The 20,233-nt window shown below is 52.3% G+C and overlaps 1 protein-coding gene across 3 annotated transcripts; it reads left to right on the top strand.

The window, feature by feature from the left end:
- Window positions 1-277: 277 nt before the first annotated feature.
- Zdhhc7 (zDHHC palmitoyltransferase 7) lies at window positions 278-18,131 on the top strand. Of its 3 annotated transcripts, XM_076915966.1 has the most exons (9): window positions 278-663; window positions 9,234-9,318; window positions 9,406-9,492; window positions 11,358-11,688; window positions 12,752-12,876; window positions 14,312-14,408; window positions 14,790-14,871; window positions 15,906-16,036; window positions 16,539-18,131. In XM_076915966.1, exons 4-9 carry the CDS (start codon window positions 11,374-11,376, stop codon window positions 16,713-16,715), a joined length of 927 nt encoding a protein of 308 aa, XP_076772081.1. In that variant the 5' UTR covers window positions 278-663; window positions 9,234-9,318; window positions 9,406-9,492; window positions 11,358-11,373; the 3' UTR covers window positions 16,716-18,131. The 3 variants fall into 3 exon arrangements, with proteins under 3 accessions (XP_076772081.1, XP_034378651.1, XP_076772083.1); XM_034522760.2 differs by lacking the exon at window positions 9,406-9,492 and having other exon boundaries at window positions 279-663; XM_076915968.1 differs by lacking the exons at window positions 278-663; window positions 9,234-9,318; window positions 9,406-9,492; window positions 11,358-11,688; window positions 12,752-12,876 and adding an exon at window positions 13,053-13,074.
- The last annotated feature ends 2,102 nt before the right edge of the window (window positions 18,132-20,233 follow it).

Raw genomic sequence — 20,233 nt, 5'->3', positions numbered from 1 at the left:
CTCAGACGGCCCAACTCCAGTCCAGGGTCCTTCCTCGGGCTCCCAAACGCCCTCTGGCTCAGTTGCTTCCACCCACGCACCTCCATCCTCCATCTCCGTAGTTCTCCCTCCTTCACCCGGCACAGGCTAGTCGCCACTAACTTCATCTACGGTGGGGTGGGAGGCATTATCGGGTGAGTTCACATGGCTACGCGGCGTGGCCCTCGCGGCGCCTCGTAGGCACCGAGTTTCTCTTCCGGGCCACCCTTCCCGGGGAATCTCCGTTTCGTAGCCTTGCCGTAAACGCTGCCACCTCTTCTCCAAGAACCGCCGAGTTTTTGGAAGCTCGGTGTTGGATGAGATCGCCGTAACCTCCTCCCGAACCTCCTCCCGGAAGCCCCGGGCGGTGCGGCCGGAAGGGCGCAGGCGCAGCGTCCTGACCTCGCCGGGTCCAGTTCCGGGGTCGTTCATCTCGGCTCTTCAGCCTCGGCGTCGGGCTCTCCCTTCTGCTTGGCTGCTGCTTCCCGCACACCGGCCCGACCGGAGCGAGCCGAGCGGAACCGAGCGGATCCGGGTCCACCCGGCCCGGCCATGAGCGCTGCGGCATGATGCGTCGCCGCCCGCGCCGTTGCAGCCGCCGGCCGCGAGGAGCCTCAGCGCTGGGCGACCCCGCCCGGGCCTCGGGTGAGTGCAGTGAGAGCGGCGGCCGCGACCCCAGGCGGCTCCCCGCGGCCTCCGCGCTCCAGGCCCCTCGGGGGGTCCCCTGTCTTCTCTGCGGACCCCGCAGAATCGGGCCCCATTTGCACCTGCAGCCTTTTGCCTGACCTTGGACAGGCAACAGCCCTCTCCGGAGCCAAGCGTTTTCTGTGGCTAATGTCAGGGTTGCTGTCATAAAGTGCTGTCACCTGTCTGTGAGCTGTGAAGTTTTTATGGTCATGCCTTGTCGCAGGTCTGTCTTCTCCGATCCTCTGTTGTCTCTCTCTAACGGGACTCTTCTAGTCTTTGTCGGTCTTCCTTCTCTTCCCTCCTGCCTCTGGCTGTGTTTTTAGGAGGGTAATTACCCGGAAGGGCATCTGGGATAAGCAAGTCAGCTTTCAGGGCAATAAGGTTCAACACTTTTTGAGCTGTCATCATTTCTAGAACTAAAGTCCCCTCTAGCTATTAAATAGGCACATTTTATTAGCTCGTGAACAGTCAGTTTATTGTGGCAATTAAATCGGAGTAATCAGAGTTGCCGCTGTCTGCTCTATAGCGGCTTTCACCGTTGTCTGTGGTGCTGTCCAAATCCAAGCGACAGTCTGCCCTGCAGTCCTCTCAGTGAGTGCGTACACTTGTGTTTATTTTACCACCTTGGGTGAGAAGTCATTTATATTTCTCCTTAAATCTGCCCATCACACGACTCTGATCTTTCCAAAGTAGTTTATACCTTTCATTTACCTAAAGCTACGTTTGGGGAGGGTGGAGGGGGGAGATACCTTGTGATACTTGCCCCTGCAGAATTGATTAAAGAAAAAGGTTCTTGGAGATATTTTACAAAATGGGCTAATGAGAGTGTTAACTACATTTCAGTTTTTGAACGTTGCACAAAATAAATAGGTTGGAGGTATTGAAACTTCACTGTGTACTTCGGGAGTTGCTGGTAAGGCACACTGGTTTCTGGGTTGAGAGTGCGAGTGGGGGGAATGAAGAGGTAATTTCACTCAGAATTTGATCAACAACACTTGACTCTTGAGTGCCTGGGCTTAGTTGGTTGGTTGATACATTAAAAAATTAAAACTCTAAGCTGGACGTAGTGGGTGCAGAGGCAGGTGGATCTCTTTAGAGTTCGAGGCCAGGCTGGTCTACTAGTGAGTTCCAGGACAGCCAGGACTACACAGAGAAACCCTGTCTCAAGACAACAACAGCCAATTAGAACTCCATAGCCATGCTAACCAGCGGGCCTTAAAGCCAGGCCCTTTTAAAGAATGGAAGAGTAGGCAGGGATGGCCCAGCATCCTAGAGTTAGAGGTGAGAGGATCAGAAGTGTGGTCCTACCTCAAGCAAAGCATCCATGTTAATGGGATGACCCTCTGCTCAAAAGTATATGTGAAGTGAATGTTTGGACCAGTCAAAAGTATAGGCAGGATTCTGTATTCTTACAGGCAGTGGTACGTAATGACTTACTAAAGCCAGCTTTTGAGGGATAGTTCTTAAAAGCAATGTTTTGATCATAACAACAACATATGTGATGGCTGGTGGTGGCCCATGACTTTAATTCCAGCACTTGGGAGACAGAGGCAAGCAGATCTCTGAGTTCGAGGCCAGCCTGGTCTATAGAGTGAGTTCCAGGACAGCCAGGGCTATGCAGAGAAACCCTGTCTTGGAAAACAAAGCAAAACAAAAAAACTCCAGTAACATTCTTTAAGAAAGAATTAGTTAATTAGTTAATTAATTAATTTATAAATTTGTGTGTTTGTGTACATACCTGCCCCATGTTGGCCAGAAGAGAACATTGGAGTCTGTGGAACTGGAGCCACAGGTGGTTGAGCTGGGAACTGAACTCAGGTCCTCTGGGAAAAGGGCATGTGTTCCTAACCGCTGAGCCACCTCCAGCCTGTATACACTTTCTAAAGCATGCTGTAAGCACAAGAACAGAACAGAATGTATAAAATCAAAACTGTCAGTTAAGTTCTTATTCCCTAAACTGAGCTCCGGGCAGGTGAACACTGACCTTGCTATGGCACACTTCAGTTGTCGCAGCTGAGAGTCGAAGTCCTCCGTGAGCATTGCTGAGGTACAGCGTTTATGAGGAACAGCCTCACTGTCCACGCTGCATGTTGGGGTGGGGTTTTCCAAAGCCACCAGCTCGGTCGTGGCTCACAGGAAGGACTCATAGCTCACTGAAAGGGATGGCAGTTAGTTGGTTTATTACAGAAAAAGGCTGCAAATTAAACTTGGTCAGGGGAGAGGAACAGAAGCCAGGAGAGTCTCAAATACCAGCTTCTGCCATTCTCCCCTGGGGCCCCAGCTCCCTGACATTGCTGTCTGACAGTGTGTATGGAGTATTGCCAACTCAAGCCTCCTCTGATGCAGAGGCAGGATTGGTTAATGGTGCAGTAGGCTGCCTTCCTTCCAGGCAGATGGACACCAAGACACAGAGCCAACTCGCTCAAGCATTGTTAGACTTTTCAACTCTTCCTGCTTGAAAATGGAAGTCTTTGCTTTGCCATTGACTAGTCACTGTCCCCTCTATGTTATGGAGGACACACAGATCATGAGTGTGGTGGTTTGAATATGCTTGGCTCAGGGAGTGGCACTATTAGGAGGTGTGGCCTTGTTGGAATAGGTGTGGCTTCGTTGAAGGAAGGGTGTCACTGTGGGGTAGGTTTTGAGACCTTCCTCCTAGTCATGTAGGAGCCAGTCTCCTCTTGTTTGCCTTCTGACAAGATGAACTCTCAGCTCCTCCTGCACCATGCCTGCCTGGATGCTGCCATGTTCCCGCCTTGATGATACTGGACTGAACCTCTGAACCTGTAAGCCAGCCCCAATTAAATGTTGTCCTTATAAGAGCTGCCTTGCTCATGGTGTCTGCTCACAGCATTGGAAACCCTGACTGAGACAGTGAGAGAGCTGTGTCAGTTCAGTCCCCTTCTACCTAAAAGCTCTGATGTAGGCAAACTGTGGTACTTCATGTTTGTAGTCCTGGATCAGACAGAGAATTGCATGGGCCCAGGAATCTGAGGCTAGCCCGAGCAGCACAGTAGGTCTTCATCGGTTTCTTCCGTCTCCACATTCCATTTGTGCTGCTGTCTGCAAACATTCCTTGTCTTGCCGCTCTGAACCCCGTTTACTGCTGAGTGCCATGTCTGTTCCATGCATGTTGTAGAATTCTGTTGCTTCTTGAACGAGATCCAGACTGTGTACTGTGTCTTATTGGCACAGCAGCTGATCATTTAAACAGTACTATATCCAATCAGTCTTGAAGATCGTGGGTGCTTGGAAATTGATGAATGAATACTTGTGCTAGGCAGAGAGAATGAAAGTGAATTTTTATTGGAAGAAGCAGAAGCCAGGAGGAGCTTACCAGATGAGCACCTTGTGGGAAGAGGTGGAAGGACTGAGCCTAGACCAACCCGAGGAGAGTTCAGTAAAGCAGCGCTGAGGGATTTGGGCCCGCTAGATCTGGGGAACTGAGCTGTGGTTTTGAACAATAACTGTTGATACTGGAATCTTGCTCTGGGCTCCTTGTTATCCTTGGGGAAAGAATTCAGGTGAGACACATCATAGTGTGGGACACTCTAAGGTGAGAGTGGACAGGGGCCCAAGGGACCATTATGGAGGGAAATGCAGGATAACAATGACCAGAGAGCCCGTCATGCTGACCCACGTGTTTAGGCAAGCCTCATGCTATGCTACTGAAGTGTCTGTGGCAGACAGCTTTCCTGAGAGGTGCCTTCCTATGCAGGTGGTTGACAGGCCCACGGGATTAATCCTTAAGGATTGTACTTTGCGTAAGTGGGGCAGGCTACTTAGGTCAGTAGAGGCACTGAGTCTACAGGAGGCTGGTTGGAGGCATGCTGAGTGTAGTCCCAGGATCTGCATGGGCAGGGCAGGGCAGGGCAGGGCAGAGCAGGCAGAGATGTGGTCAGATTTAGGATGGTTCTAGAGGTCAAGACCCCAGAACTTACCACTGCCTTAGACATGGGGGCTGGAGGAAGAGGCTGGCAGAGCTGAGTTCTTAGCATTTGACCTCGGTAACTAGGAGGTGCTGCGGTGCTTGTTGAAATGGAGAGGGTGAGACTTTAACAGTGGGGCTCTGCTCCCATGTCCCAGCCATGGAATTTGCTAGTAGCCAGTTAACCAGACGATGATGTCACCGGTATGGCTATTTACTAGGTTGAGTTCTCTTTCCCAACGTCCCCAGGAGGTCAATTGAGAGAACACAGAGGGAGAGAAGTCAGGCCCATCCTGGGTGCTTCTGGGCTGGAGACCTGTGGGCCAGTGTGGCTGCTGAGGGGAAAGCCCAGTGGTATGCTCCACCCCTGAGGTGAGTCCCCTCCTAGCTTCCTGCTTCTGTGCCTGTGTTCTCTACCTTCTACCTTTGTGACCTGGTGTTCTACCTGCTGATTTATTGTGATTAAGTATTTAAAAGACACTTCTAGAAAGGTTAAACAGGGCTACTTACTGCTTGCAGTGTATAGCCCTTGCAAATGTGTTGACACTTGACTTGGGTTGGATGTGTCTATATTTTCTTCAGGGTTACTAGTTTTTAGACTTAGTAATTAGAGGAGAGAATAATAGACTTGTGTGCAGAGGTGACCAGCGTGGTGTGGGAGGCCAGCCCCACACTGGTGACTGTCACTGCAGTGAAGGGGTATGCAGAGGTGACCAGCGTGGTGTGGGAGGCCAGCCCCACACTGGTGACTGTCACTGCAGTGAAGGGGACTTTGGAAGCACTTCCACCAGCACTGTTCTAGGTCACACATTGAGGTTGTCTCCCTTTGAAGTTGTCCCCACCCTGACTCAGGTACCCGTCTCACTTGGCTGGTGCCATCCATGCCCAGGACGCTTGTTGGAGGCATAGGTTTACTTGACCACAAGGAGGAGTCTGCTCCCCTGATGATGTCCCCTCTGAATACCCAGAATTCCCACCTCATCTTAAGGAGTCTTGTACCTTCCCTCACTCTGAATCTGCTGCTCGATCTCCTCGGGACCTGGGCAACTCCAAGTTCTCAGCAGCCCAGGTTTTAAGCCTTTGCCTCTCCCTCCTGGACTCTGTTTTGCAACTCCAGGCTAAGTCTTGCCTTTAACACCTATGTTTCTGTCACTAGCTCTTTGCTAGCCTGCCACCTCTTTGATGAGCCTTGACAGGGCCTTTGGACAGTGGCCGGCCCTTTACGGTGCTTTCTGAGCATGGTAGTGTCTCTGCATGTTGCTCTTCCTCTTCCTGGGCTCCACAGCTGTCCCCGAACTTCACTGTACTTGGCCTCCCAGCCTGCCTCTCCGAGCACGGGCTGCTTTAGTCCCCACTCACCCTACGTCTCTTCATACCCTTCTTCCAGTGTCCAAAGGCTGTTGTATTGGGGTTTACTTATTTGAGAAAGGATCTCTTTGCATCCAGTTCTATGAGACCTGAAACTTACAATGTAGACTAGATTGGTTTTGAACTTGGAGTGATCCTCTCTCTGTTCCTGGGTGCTGGGATTAAGGCATCCACTGCCACCTCCAACGTAGATTTTAGCAAGTTCCCAGCATCCTGTGGCTACATGCCACCATCCTGGTCTGAGGGAGGACTGTCACACTACCCACCCTCCAGCCTGTGCAACCACTGATGTTTAGTTAGCTGGGCTTTGTGCTTTGCTCAGTTTGTGTCAGTGGCTCAGTGTGGAGCCTTTTCACTCTGCACACTTAACACTGTGTTCTCGGGAGTCTCCAGGAATGCATCATTTCCAAGCTGCAGCATGGAGACAGACAGTTTTCCACTCACCTTTTAGAGGATACATCGTGACTTCTGCCGTGTAGCATTGAGGACCCTCACTGTGAACTCTCTGTGCAGAGATCTGTGCAACTGCTGCCTTGGATCATTTGGGAGTTGTGGATGTGAGGTTTCCTCAGGGTGAGGCAAGGCTCCCACCCTGTAACGGCTGCCTTAGCTGCCTTTTCCTTATCCTCTCTCTCCTTTGTGGCTTCGTTCCTTGAGCCTGCACATGTGGGCTCTCTTCCTTCAGAAGTAGGACTGTTGTGAGCCTGCATCACTTTGATGGCCATAAGACAAATTCAAAGCAAGGACAAAAAAAAAAAAGGTCTCTGGGGTAAGTCTTATCTCACGCTCAGTCCAGTGGCTTAGTCGGCTTACTTGGCATCTGGTCTTTTTGGGTGAAGTGTGGCATAGTCATAGCAAGGTGCCATGGCGGGCATGGAGGGCATGGAGAAGCTCTTCCGTAAGGTAGGGAGATCAGAGTGTCTTCCGTGCTCGTGCTAGTAAGGAAGGAGGGACCCTGGAGAGATTAAAAAATCAAAGCTTCTTTTCTCCTTCTAGCCGCAGATGCCTCTCTCTTGACTGCAGTGAAAGTTTGCCTTTTTCTTGCCTAGCATGCATGAGGCCCTGGAAAAGAGCTGTAACCTTCTTAGCAGTCAGTGGCCCAGGCTCTTAGCAGTTTGCTGAAAGTGCTGGGACAAGGTCCCTGGTGGCCCCACGAGCTTTGTCTGTGGTGGCCCATTGCTTCAGCCCTCCTGGTTCCTTCCCTGCCCTGCTGCTTCCCTGGAATGTTCACATCCCCAGTTCTCCAGGGTTTGTGGTGCGCTTCCCTGTCTACTTTCTCCCCATGCTGCTGAGCTGTGGCCCCTTACTCTAAGTCACAGCAGTGGTTGGCTGCTGGGTAGCTTTTTGGGCGTGCCCTGCAGATACCCCATGGTCAGTGTGGTGGCGATTCCTGGTTGTCGACTTGACTCTATCTGGAATGAACTACAAGCCAGGATTGGAAGGCTCACCTGTGATCCTCATTTGAGGCAGAGTGGCTATGAAAAGCTTAGGCCCAGGCAAGGTTGTACAAGCCTTTACTCCCAGGAGACTAAGGCAAGTCCCAGATCCAGGCATGTTGGTGCACACCTTTAATCTGGGCCAGACCTTCTGCTGGAGACCTACATAAGGACATTGGAAGAAGGAAGGCTCACTCTTCTTCACCTGCTTGCCTTGTGGGACTGAGCAACTGCTAGATTCTTGGACTTCCATTCCCAGCTGCTGCTGACATTGTTGGGGAGTTGGACTACAGACTGTGAGTCATGAACAAACTCCCTCACTATATAGAGACTACCCATAAGTCCGTGACTCTAGAGAACCCTGACTAATAGAGTCAGTGACCCCCGTCTTCAATCCCTAGCAGCCAGCAGTTCTACTCTCCCGTGACTGCATGGTGGTCCCAGGCCCCACTCCTTCTGCTTGTCTTTGCTTGGGTCAGAGGAGACTCTCCTGGGTGGTGGTCTTCCCCTGCCGACCCACCATGCCTTGATGTCAAGTATTGTTTGTTTGCTGCCTCTTCAGAGCCACCTGTCCTCTACCTGAGTTTTGGTGCCTGAGCCGGGCACTCGAAGACTACTCAGTGGGACCCAGGTCTGTCCTCCCTCATAGCTCCCCTTGAGTTCTGTGCCTTCCCACTTCTTGTCTATGGGCTGCCGTGTGGCCAGTCATCTTTCCTGATCACTCTGGTTCCCAGCCAGAGGAACTGTTATAATCTCTCCCTGATCCCTTTGCTCTTGGTTAGGAGTCAGTCAGTCAGCACATTCTTTGGGAACCTTGCAGAGGAAGCTCTGGTCTTGAGCCTTCCGTCTCTGGGCTTTTGTAAAGAGGCTGGCAGTTGGGTGTGCTTGGCCCCCGGTGATAAGGTGCGTCTGTCTGTGACAGAGGTCTGCTTTGTTTCTGTATGTAGGGCACTGGTTTAATGTGACTACAGCATCTCTGCAATCAGCTCATTGTGAGGCCAGGGTCCCAGGCAGGCACTCGGGGCATTCCAGGGTTAGATGTCACATCCCTGGTCCTTAGTGGAACCCATCACCAAAAGATACCGATTCTTGAGTTCCTTCTGTTTGTGTGCACATGACCACAGAGGTGGAAGTCAGTCAAGTAAATGGGAGGCAGCCTTGGCTCACGATGCACTGATCAGGATGCATGTCTACTGAAGCTTTTCTCTGCGGCTCTGCCCCAGAGCCGCAGAGAAACATGCTAACATGCCCTGCAGCCGGCGTGTTAGCTCTCTCCATTTCTCATGGGCGGCTCACAGGGGCACAGGCAAACGCATACTTATTAAAACAACCTAATGAGTTTCTTTTAGGTATAGTCTCACTATGTAGCCCAGGCTGACCTCAGACTTGAGGCAGTCCTCCTGTCTTGGCCTCCTGAGTACTGGGGATACAGCCAGGTGTCACCACAGTGGCTACTTAGTGAACTTTGATAAGTTCATGTGCCCATGTCACTCAGCCATGGTTGGCTGTCGTAGTATGTGCCCTGGTCCTAGCTGTTATGGTTTCATAGTTTGAGCCCATGAGTTATCTCAAAATCATAAATAATGAAATCAAGAATTTTGTTTCCAGAGTTGATAATTTGCTAGTGATAAGAACTCTGAAGGCCAGTGATTTCGTTGTTGTGGACAGCCCCAAGTGTGGAGCCACAGTGCTGCTGTAGGCTGTGTGTGTGTGGTATCCGGGCATCTCCAGCCTCCATGCCATGTGCTGCCCTGTCACACAGCAAGTAACCTGTCGTCGGATTTCTTGTCTTGCAGGCCATATCACACAGGACAGCATGTGGCTCATGGTCCTGAAAAAGAGGCACAAGTGCTCCCATGATGCTTAGAGGCAGCTTGTAAGGTGAGTGTGGCCAGTGCATGACAGGGTCTCTCTCCAGCTCAGACTTGTAAGGTGAGTGTAGCCAGTGCATGACGGTTCTCTCTCCAGCTCAGACTGACTTTGAACTGACCATCCTGTTTGTCGCACAAGCCACCAGTCCAGCCCACTGTGATGCAGCTGTGGGCCGTGTGACAGGTAAGGTGTGTGTATTCAAGCCCAGGGGCAGCTGCAGGCTGAGGCCTCCCTTTCCACCTGTCTGTTTGCCTTTGTCCCAGGGAGGAGTCTCCTGATTGAGTCCTTAGCCTTTGCCCAGTACCACAGGACACAGTGCCAGAGAAGAGGAAGGCTGCAGATGAGCTGTCAGCAAGACAGATAGAGACCCTATGATGACCCAGGAGCTGTGCTGTACTCACAGTGCAGAGTGCAGTCTCAGGAGCAGGGAGGCCCCACTAACTTGATGGACATGGAAGATTCTGTCACCTCACAGACACCAGTTGTGATGGCTGTTCCCAGTTGTCAACTTGACTGTATCTGGAATGAACTACAATCCAGAAATGGAGGGCACATCTGTGATCCAGACCTTGAGGCTGGAAGATGTTGGCTTTTCATCCGGATCATGAAGCTTAGGCCCAGGAAATACATGCCTTTAATTCCAGGAGACAGAAGCAAGCAGATCTCTGAGTTCAAAGCCAGCCTGGGTCAGAGCAAGTGCCAAGTAAAGAACAGTTTAGATCCAGGCCTGTGATCCACCCCTTTAGTTCGGGCCACACCTTCTGCTGGGGCCTACATAAGGACTATGGAAGAAGGAAAGCTTCTTTTCTGCCTACTTGCACTTACTGGCCAGCACATCTGTTGGAACCTACTTCTTCAGGATTCCAGCTTAGACAGAAGACCAGCTGAAATACCCAGCCTCGTGGGACTGAGCAAATTCTAGATTCTTGGACTTCCCATTCATATCTGCCTGTTGTTGGGTTAGTTGGACTACAGACTGTAAGTCATTACAGATTCCCGTAATATATAGAGACATTCCATACGTTCTGTGACTCTAGAGAACTCTGACTAATACGCCAGTGTTCCACACATGCTTGTCTTCCTAGTACTTGGTGGGTAGGGGCTGGGGCCAGGAGCGTAAGGACAGCCTGAGCTACAGAAGACCTTGTCTCAGAAAAACAAAGGAAACGGAAGTCATACCCGTGATGTGGATCTTGGGCTGCTCTGGAGGGTCAGTCCACCCTGCTGCCTCACAGTGTTTCTTCTCCATGTAACAAGTCCAAGACACAGCCCGACTCTGCCTCCTTCCCTGTGCCTGCCATGAGAGTTCCTGCCCTTAGCAAACACGTTAAGAGAAGGACAGGCCCGGCAGGCCTGGCGCCGCAGAGAGCAGTTCTACTCAAGAGCCTGGCTCTTTAGTTTCTCTGACCTATGTCTTCTTGGCAGTGAGAGACCACAGGAAGGATGGGAAAGTCTGGAAATAAAAATGGATTAATAAACAGAGGAGACTTTACAAGATTAAAAATGAAATGCTAGAACTGGCCCATGATTGCAGAATCTAGAGGCAAGGAGGGAGCCCTCCACAGAAGCAGTCACACACCTGCCTTAGCCTGGGGGGGAGAGGAAGCTGAAGCGGTGGAGGGAAGCCAGGGGGATCTCAGCCTGGTGAGCCCCTGAAAGAGGAGGGCAGGATGCTGTCTGACCATGCTTCTTCCCTGTTGTGGAAGGGGTCAAGAACCCTGTCCAGAGCACAGCAGGCCAGGTCACCGGGGACAGCAGTGTCCAGCAAGCTGGGATGTGTGCTGTGATTCTGTACAACTTGTGCCTTTGCTTATCTCTTTGTGGTAGGTGACACTTTGCATGCACAGGCAAACCCCACAGTGTGGGGACTCACTGGGCCTCACAGCAGGGCAGTGGTGAGGACAGCGGTGGCCGAGCCCTTGGCTAGTTTGGTGCTTATATTTTCTGCTCGATGTCTGAGCTGACGACACACGTGGCTCTTCATGGTCAGTGTGTATGTGTATGTGTGGTTTTGCCCAGGAGCCTCACCGACTCTCGCCCCTCCGCAGGGTGTGTCAGGGAGTCATGCAGCCATCAGGACACAGGCTCCGGGACACTGAGCACCATCCTCTCCTGACTGACAATGACAATTACGACTCTGCATCCTCCTCGTCCTCCGAGGCTGACATGGCAGACAGGGTGTGGTTCATCCGAGATGGCTGTGGCATGGTCTGTGCTGTCATGACATGGCTTCTCGTCGTCTATGCAGACTTCGTGGTGACCTTCGTCATGCTACTGCCTTCCAAAGACTTCTGGTACTCCGTGGTGAACGGGGTCCTCTTCAACTGCTTGGCGGTGCTCGCGCTGTCCTCCCACCTGAGGACCATGCTCACTGACCCGGTGGGTACCAGTGTCTCTATTAGAGCATTCATGTCCTGATGCCGTGAAGGAGCAGCACACACACAACACAGCATGGGCACAGATGTGCACACGCATGAACTGTGAACAGTGTGCTGAGCTCTTCACACACACAACACAGCATGGGCACAGATGTGCACACGCATGAACAGTGTGCTGGGCTCTTCTCTGGTTGTGAGTAGAGGCAGGCCCGTACTTCAGTTCTTCAGGTCCTGATGTAATGAAGGCCAACTTAGAGCTTCCAGATCAGGGGTAGCTGTTTCTCAGAAATTTGAGACACCCTTTTTGTAGTTGCCCCAGAACCAGGGGAGATGGCCAGGGCTTCCTCCTGGCAAGGGCAATTGAAGGCCATGTGAGAGCTGTCCCTCCAGGCAGCCAGTGCAGACACATGAGGCACATGTGTTGATTCTAAGAAAGTTCTCAGCTTCTTTATAGCACTAACTGGGACCCTGGCATGGATTCCTGGTCTGTGCAAACTGTCCTTGTGTCTGCCAGGTAAGGGTCACAGCATTAGGAAGGTTGAAAACCACTGCTGTAAGCTTAGGTTGTCTTCTAAGATGGAGGCAAGGCTGCCCTGCCTCAGGCTGCCTACCTGCTGTGTTACAATCCACAGTGTAACCTTTGCTTCTTCTCCTGACTCACAGTGGCCTTGGCTAGCCTACACAAGGGACCAGAGCCGTTGTAGAGCTCATCCTGTGGTGCAGTGTCTGCCAGTACCTGGGTTGCCTGTGGGCCCTATGACCTTCCTCAAACGCTGCACTCTCAGGTTTCAGGAGCCTATTGTTTTCCTGAAACAGATTTCCTGTGTAGCCCAGGCTAGCCTCAAACTCAGCCATCCTCCTGCATCTGCCTTCCCAGTGCTGGGATTATGGGCACATTTTATAGATCTCTTATTGTGGGTAGTCCAGTGGAACTCTGACTAGCCTGGAACTCACTTGGTAGATCAGGCTGGCCTGCTGCTTCTAGATTGTTAGAATTATGGGTCGAGCCTTGTTTTGTTTTCTGCCTCCCTTTTACCCAACCTGAACTCAATCTGTGTGCACAGGGAGCTGTCCCCAAAGGCAACGCCACGAAGGAGTACATGGAGAGCTTGCAGCTGAAGCCGGGCGAGGTGATCTACAAGTGTCCCAAGTGTTGCTGCATCAAGCCAGAGCGTGCCCACCACTGCAGGTATGCCCACCATTGCAGGTATGCCCACCACTGCAGGTATGCCCACCACTGCAGGTATGCCCACCACTGCAGGTATGCCCACCACTGCAGGTATGCCCACCACTGCAGGTATGCCCACCATTGCAGGTATGCCCACCACTGCAGGTATGCCCACCACTGCAGGTATGCCCACCACTGCAGGTATGCCCACCACTGCAGGTTTGGCCCCTGTCCTCAGCAGAGCCCAGGTAGCACCTGGATTCCCATGGGAGTTTTCAGACAGTGAAGGAGATGAGCTGGACAGCCGTCAGGAAGCAACAAGGTGTCCGCTTGTTTTCCTGGCCTGGCACATGACTTTGTAGCCAGAGAATGAAGCCTCTCTATGCTTGCTGCCCTCGTGTGTGGCAGGATCTGCCAACCAAATGCAGGCTCCTGGAGGCATACTTTGTGACTGACGCTGGTTAGTGAGAAATCGGAGCAATGGTCCAGCCCACAGACAGGGGCCTTGTGAATGTCAGCCTCTCCTGGGCCTCCACTGGCCTTTGCTGCAGTCTCATTTCCCAGCTGTGCCAGGATGGATTTTGGACAGGCTGCTGTTCTTGGGGTGCTGATGTTAGGTGTGGGTGACCTGGGATACTTGTTTATTCCTGGAAGTCTCTTGGGCTTCCCTGTCCTTGGACTGAGTCCCTGTGTGTGCACAGAGATGGAGTGTGACCGCCCCTGGAAGTTCTCTTCCTTCTGATGGGTTGAACTTTCCAGGAGGAGCAATGATGTGCAGGACTATTCAGTGGTCTACAGGGAGGAAAAAACAGCACAGTAGAGCTTTGTCACCTGCAGTAGGGCTGCAGAGAAAATGTGGGAAGAGTCTATCTTCTCAGCTAGCCCCCAGGTGGCCTAGAGATGGAGCAATGGCCTTGGGCTGGGGGTGGCCGAGGAGGGTGTCTGGCTGTCAGCACAGATCCTTGGAGTGGTCTCCTCATAGCTCTGCAGGTGCCGGAGTCACTGCAGTGTGCATGGACAGAGAGCTGCTGTGGCAGGGACCTACTTTTCACATCCACTGGAGATGAGCTGGGAGTGGCTTGGAAGCTTTGGGTTGGCAGGTGCATTGGGAGACATGCAAAACAAACCTAGGTCTGATGGTGGTGTAGTTACGGAGTCTGGAGGGGCCAAGTACTCACTGGATGCAGTCAGTGATGGAAACTGTTTCAAAACACAGGGAAGTTAGGTAAGAACAGGAAAGAACCAGTAGGAAAAGGTGCAACGCATGCTTGCAATCCTAGCACTGAGAAGGCCAACGCAGGAGAATTGTCATGAGTTTGATGCCAGCTTGTGCTGCATAGAGACTTATCATAAGTGTTGTGCAGAGATGTCCCCCAGCCTGTCCCACCTTGGATTTCATTTGGTGTCACTGGTGTTCCCAGAACACAGGTATTAAGAAGTGTGCTCTCTGTTGTAGTATTTGCAAGAGATGCATCAGAAAGATGGACCATCACTGCCCGTGGGTGAACAACTGCGTAGGAGAGAAGAATCAGAGGTTCTTCGTGCTCTTCACCGTGAGTGCACATGTTCTCTGGAGACTGCATTGATCTGGAGCTTCTGAGAGCTGAACCTGCTGGAGTTGAGGGTGGTGTTTAGCCACAGCTAATGCCTGTATTAGCACATGCAGAGCACAGTCCAGGGTGACTATACCACGTGTATTACATCACCTGTTGGCTCTAGGTTTGCCTGTCCATCTGTCACCATTGTCATACACAGGGCCTCCCTCAGGCGCACAGCTCACTTCCCCTCTGCTTATTTTGCCATGCAGCTGTTGGGCTCGCTCCACTGTGATCAGAGCCACTGCTCTCCCCGGGGGTGGGGGTGTGAGCATGGCCAGCTTCTGCTCATAAGATAACAGCTTGTTGGAAACGGCTAACCCGTCTCCCTCCTTCTAGATGTACATAGCTCTGTCTTCAGTCCATGCTCTGATTCTCTGTGGGCTTCAGTTCATCTCCTGCGTCCGAGGGCAGTGGACAGGTAACGAAGACTGTCATTTCTGAAAGTGCTGCAGTGTGGGGAAGGCCCCGAGGGGGAGCTGGGCTCCTGGATGGGGGTTGAGGTGGAAGGAGGGGAGAGGCCTTACTCTAATAGCCTAAGGTTGGCTTGCTTGGCTTTTAGGTTTTTTGGGCTTTTCTATTTTTTGATTTTTTTTTTTTTTTTTTGAAATAGGGTCTCACTTTGTAGTCCGGGTTGGCCTTGAACTCAGGGATGACTCTTCTCAGCTTCCCAATTGTTGGGGTAACAGGGATAAGCCACCGTGCCAGTAAAGAGTTAACATTTCTTAAGATCAAACTGTGGCAGCTTCACCCCTGCCGGCCTGCTCATGGCTGACGCCACCCTCAGTACATGGCTGACTTGTGATAATCATTTGAGGTACTTGCAGACTTTTGACACTAGAGGTGGGCAGGGTTGCCACTGTTGCCACCTGCCTTGTATTTGCTTTCTGGCTAGCTTAGTTGATCACCATTCACAGCTGCCTTGGCATGGCCTGATGGAACATCCAGACAGGTGTAGTCTAGACAGGCATTTGTTGGTAGCTACAGAGAGGCAAGGGGGGGCTGAACTCGTGTGACAGTGCCTCTAGTGTAGAGTGTCCCATGTAGCCATACAGTGTAGACACAGGAGGGTCCTTTCAGTTGCATACGTCAGGGGGCCCATGCACAGCTGCTCAGGTGGCTGAAGCAGGAGGGTCACAAGTTCAAAGCTAGCCAGGCAACTTAGTGAGACCCTATCAAAGTAAAAAGAGGGCTGGGTTACACAGTGGGAGAAAGCCAATGCTTGCCTGGCATTGTAAAGCCCTGGGTATAGTCCCCAGTGCAGTAAGACACTTCAGGGGAGGTGAGATTGCCGACTGGCAAGGATGGTGAGGCTGTGTGCCAGGCAGGGCTGTATGCCAACTTCTTAGCACCAGTGGGCCTTGTGCTGGAGCGGCACACTCCTTCTAGGGCACGTGCATAGGGCCCTTGTAGAGTGAGGCGGCTGTACACTGAACCCCTCCTTCTCCTCCCCAGAGTGCAGTGACTTCTCTCCTCCCATAACTGTAATCCTGTTGGTCTTCCTGTGCCTTGAGGGTCTGCTGTTCTTCACATTCACCGCGGTCATGTTCGGCACCCAGATCCACTCAATATGCAATGATGAAACGGTGAGTCTTGTCCTGTGTGTGCAGGGGGCGGCATGGGTCACTGTCACATGTGGCAACAGCCCGCATGTACATGTGGCTTCTCCGACCTTGGGCCCACAGGCCTGTGTTTGCTACTCTCTCTATTGGGGCAGCATAGTTTCTGGGCCCAAGATTGGTTTAAGTCGGTAAAACCAGGCAGGCTCCTGGTCAGAACTCAGTAGGTCTCAGAACTGTGAAGGCCTTCCTACTCTTGCAGGCCTGGAGAAGGTGCTGCCTAAATACAGCTCAACTAGGAACTCAAGCAAAGTGTTGGTCCCATCTGGAGGCCACTGTGCCTCAGGAGCCACAGCCAGGTTGGCTTTGAGGCGATCCATGTGGGTGGCTGCAGCTTGGCTGTGTGTGAGACAGGGAGGAGTGCCCAGCTCCACACAGGCTCTGGAAGCTTGCAGCCCTCTGTGTGCAGCCCGCCGTGTGCTGTCTTTGGGTCTCTTCTCACTTCTACTCTGGTTTCTTCTGCTTCCAGGAGATTGAGAGGCTGAAGAGCGAGAAGCCCACATGGGAGCGAAGGCTGCGGTGGGAAGGGATGAAGTCTGTCTTCGGGGGCCCCCCCTCCCTCCTCTGGATGAACCCCTTTGTTGGCTTCCGATTCAGGCGGCTGCAGATGAGGACCCGCAAAGGAGGCCCCGAGTTCTCTGTATGAGCCTTCAGGCAGGAATGTCTGCAGACATCCGTGCTCGGTGGCCTGCAAGCACAGCAGCCTTGTGGGCCGATGGAGCTGGCAGCCGATGGGCCATGAGCAGCCTCTTGGACCTTGGTCCACAGGCACTTGTCACTTCCTGTGTGTACTGCCAGGAGAAGCATGTGGTCCCGGGAGGCCATCCTCTCACCATTGTGACCCTTGGGATGTCATGAGGGCCATGAACACCCATGGGTGGAGTTGCTTCTCAGTCATGAAGAAAGCCAGCACAGCAGCTACTGGGAGTCCTGCTGGCCAGCCCATCGCCAGCACCCCCTGACTGGAAGGGGTTTCCACAGAGACTCTGGAGGGCTCTGACACCTAGCACTGAGCACTGGAAGCGGCTTCCGGAACACTCCCTGCTGTCCCAGAACGGGCGTCCTTTGACCCTTGCAGCAAGTCTGTGTGCGCTCATCCGTGTGTCTGTGTGGTGTGTGTGTGAGCATGTGTCAGAATCAGCAGTGTTGTTCAGGCACGTATGTGGTAGACAAGCTGTCTTTCAGACTCCACTGTTTCAGGGAAGTGGGACGCACTGCTGCCCCTTGGTTGCCTATTATGAATGTATCCTACAGTGTCCAGATCCAAAGAACAGGCATGCCTGCGCACAGGCCCGGCCTCCTGCTTTTATTTCACTGAAACTTTAGTGTCTGAGGGCGTGGAGCTGAGGTTTTGTTGTTCCAGCCAAACTAGCAACTGCAGCAGTCTCTCAACAAGGGAAGTGGTAGCCCCATGCTGAGGCCCAGCACTGTGGGGCAGTGGCGATGGGGGCTCAGCAGGAGAAGCAAGCCACCTTGGGCCCCTTTGGGCAGGTGCTGCAGGGTGAGAGAGCCCGGTGACAGCCTGAGCTGTCAGAGTGGTGACAGGTGACTATTCCTCTACCCATGGCCTGCAGTCAGTGGAGCCTTGGTGTGTCCTAGAGTTCCTCAGTACACAGACAGCTCCCCTCAGGGGCTTGCCTTAAACGCTGCTTGTTCCCATGCTCTGGTGAGAGCAGTCTGACAAAGGCTGGGGACTTCTGAGAGTCTGCTCCACGCAGGCACCAGTGTTTCCCTTCTGGGACCAGCTGCCTTTCTGTCCCCGGGACACCATGACTGTTCTGTGTCAGTCGCTTGTGCCCTGCCCTCATCTGGGCTCCTATGCTACTGAGGTGAACCCCAGGGACCTGAGCCTAGCCCTCATGCAGTGAGCAAACTACGGGGCCCACATCGTGGCCTCAGATTGTCTCTGCGTTCCTTTGCACACGTGTCTGGGCATGTAGGCTCTGGCGGTCTCACCCTCCAGTGTGGAGTCTGTGGCGGTGAATCCAAGCTGAGTATACTTGACTTTTCAATTCCTCAGTGTGATTTTATATGAAATAAAGTAAGCCGTCCACAGTTGTCACCCTCCTGCAGCCCTCTTTTTCCTGGGTGGCCTGCCTTGATCTCCAGGACCTGCTGTGTGCCTGTGAGGGGACCTGGGCATCTGGGTAGTTGTTGCTTGGCTAGGATTTTACCTTAAGACCTCTTAACTTTCTCTTAATTTGGGGGATTTTAAAAATATGCTTTAAAATAAAGCTGACACCGAGCACAGGCGCTGCTGAGGGCTACAACAGGCAGGTATCACTGTGCCTCTGCAGTTAGACTGCCGACGGAGTCTGTCTCAAACCGGAGCAAATCAGCAGTGGGGAGGCAGAGGCAGATGGTTTTCTCAGAGCTTGGAGCCAGCCTGATCTACATAAGTTCAAGAACAGCAAGAGCTACATAGAGAGATTCTGTCTCAAAAAAAAAAAAAAAAAAAACCCAACCCAAACAAACAAACTCTCTCCTAAGAGCCTCAGGCATCCAGTTTTTGAGACACAGAGTCTCCCTAAATTGAACAAATTGGTCTTGGCCTCAGTCATTCTTTCCCCTCCCAAGGGCTGGGATAGCAATGTACTATGCCCAAGGCCTTTCAACTTAATTTTCACAATCTTTCTGGGGCTGGAGGGAAGGCTCAGTGGCTAATGGTGCTTGCTGCTACAGAGGACCCAAGCTTGGGTCCCAGCATTTACATAAGGTGGCTCATGGCCATATTAAATCTGGCCCCAGGAGGCTGGACACCCTTCTCTGGCCTCTACAAGTTCTTACATACACGTATTTTAAAGAAGAAAAAGGGAAGAAAAAAAACCCTCTTTGCATGAGAAGGAATTCAAAATGGCTTCTTCATCAGCACTGCCTTGGGGGTGATGTCCCCATGTCACCCTGGGGAAGATGCCATGGCCCCCAGTGCAGCTCTGAGCCTGAGGCACTAGGCTATGACTCTGTTTGAGACCGAGGACAAAGACTCTAAAGGGAATGCGTGGCGACCCCACAGCCCTGTGGCTGCTTAGATCAGAAGGACAGGCAGTCTGGGCTGTGGGAGAGGAAGCAAGGGCCAGTCTCTTAACAGCTCAGTGGCTTTCTAGAAAGTCTAGGAGGCTATGGAGGAGATCATGGGTGGCAGCATCCCTTTGCTTCTTGTTAGCTTGGGACTGGCTGCCTGTGTCCCTTTCTTCCATAGTACACACCTTCACTGTGCAGCTTAGACTTGCTTAAGATGAAGGGTCTATGGCTAAGCAGGACCTAGCTTTCCTTGGTCAGGTCACCATGTCCTCTGTCTTTTACCCCTGGACACTCCTAGCCAGCTGTCCTCAGACTCCTGGATTCAATCTGCTTGAGAGTCACACTTTCTAGATCCCTGTAACTGGTAGTGGTGGTGGTGGCGCCTGCCTTTAATCCCAGCACTTGGGAGGCAGAGGCAGGCTGATCTCTGTGAGTTGGAGGCCAGCATGGTCTCCAGAGCGAGTTCCAGGACAACCAGGGCTACACAGAGACACCCTGTCTCGAAAAACCAAAAGAAGGGTTGACGAGATGGCTCAGCATGTAAGAGTACTGACTGCGCTTCTGGAGGTCATTGGTGGCTCACAACCACCCGTAATGAGATCTGATGCCCTCATGGGTGTCTGGAGACAGCTACAGTGTACTTACGTATAATAAACAGACAAAACGAACTTTGGGTGGAAGCAAGCGGGAGCCATAGCCACCGGGGACCAGAGCAAGAGGGAGAAGGGAAGGGAAAAAATCCTCAGCTGGCTACATCACTTTGCTAGACCAGGGTTCACCTCACCTACCACCCAAACCTCCACTGCAGCTATCCAGGGTGCCACCTACATGGTCCTGTCCTGTGCTGGCCCCCGGGGTCCTTCTCCCCCACTTGGTCCTAGGGAATGTCTTAAGTGCACACCAACCTCCGCTTTCTTTCCTCTGGCCTGCGAGTGAAGTTTTGGGCTGCCTACACCATTGCTGGTTCTTCTACAACCCTATTTTCTTTTGCCATCTTCCAGAAACCCCCTCAGCTTTGTCTTCCCACTCTTCTCACGTGTTTTGTCATTTGTTTTTAGACAGGATATTACGTTGTAACCCTGGCTGACCCGGAACTTGTAGATTAGGCTGGGCCCAAACTCACAGATAACCACCAACCTCTGC

Source organism: Arvicanthis niloticus, chromosome 18, assembly GCF_011762505.2.
Source record: "Arvicanthis niloticus isolate mArvNil1 chromosome 18, mArvNil1.pat.X, whole genome shotgun sequence".
NCBI classification, from domain to species: Eukaryota; Metazoa; Chordata; class Mammalia; order Rodentia; family Muridae; genus Arvicanthis; species Arvicanthis niloticus.
Note: the sequence above shows the minus strand (reverse complement) of the source record. Positions and strands in the feature narration are given on the sequence as shown.

Bases quoted from the DNA above. Each gene is read 5' to 3' on its own strand.
- Zdhhc7 (XM_076915966.1), top strand. From the start codon at position 11,374: ATGCAGCCATCAGGACACAGGCTCCGGGACACTGAGCACCATCCTCTC. The intron at 12,877-14,311 runs GTATGCCCACCA...TCTCTGTTGTAG, and splicing joins GAGCGTGCCCACCACTGCAG to TATTTGCAAGAGATGCATCA. The intron at 16,037-16,538 runs GTGAGTCTTGTC...TTCTGCTTCCAG, and splicing joins CAATATGCAATGATGAAACG to GAGATTGAGAGGCTGAAGAG.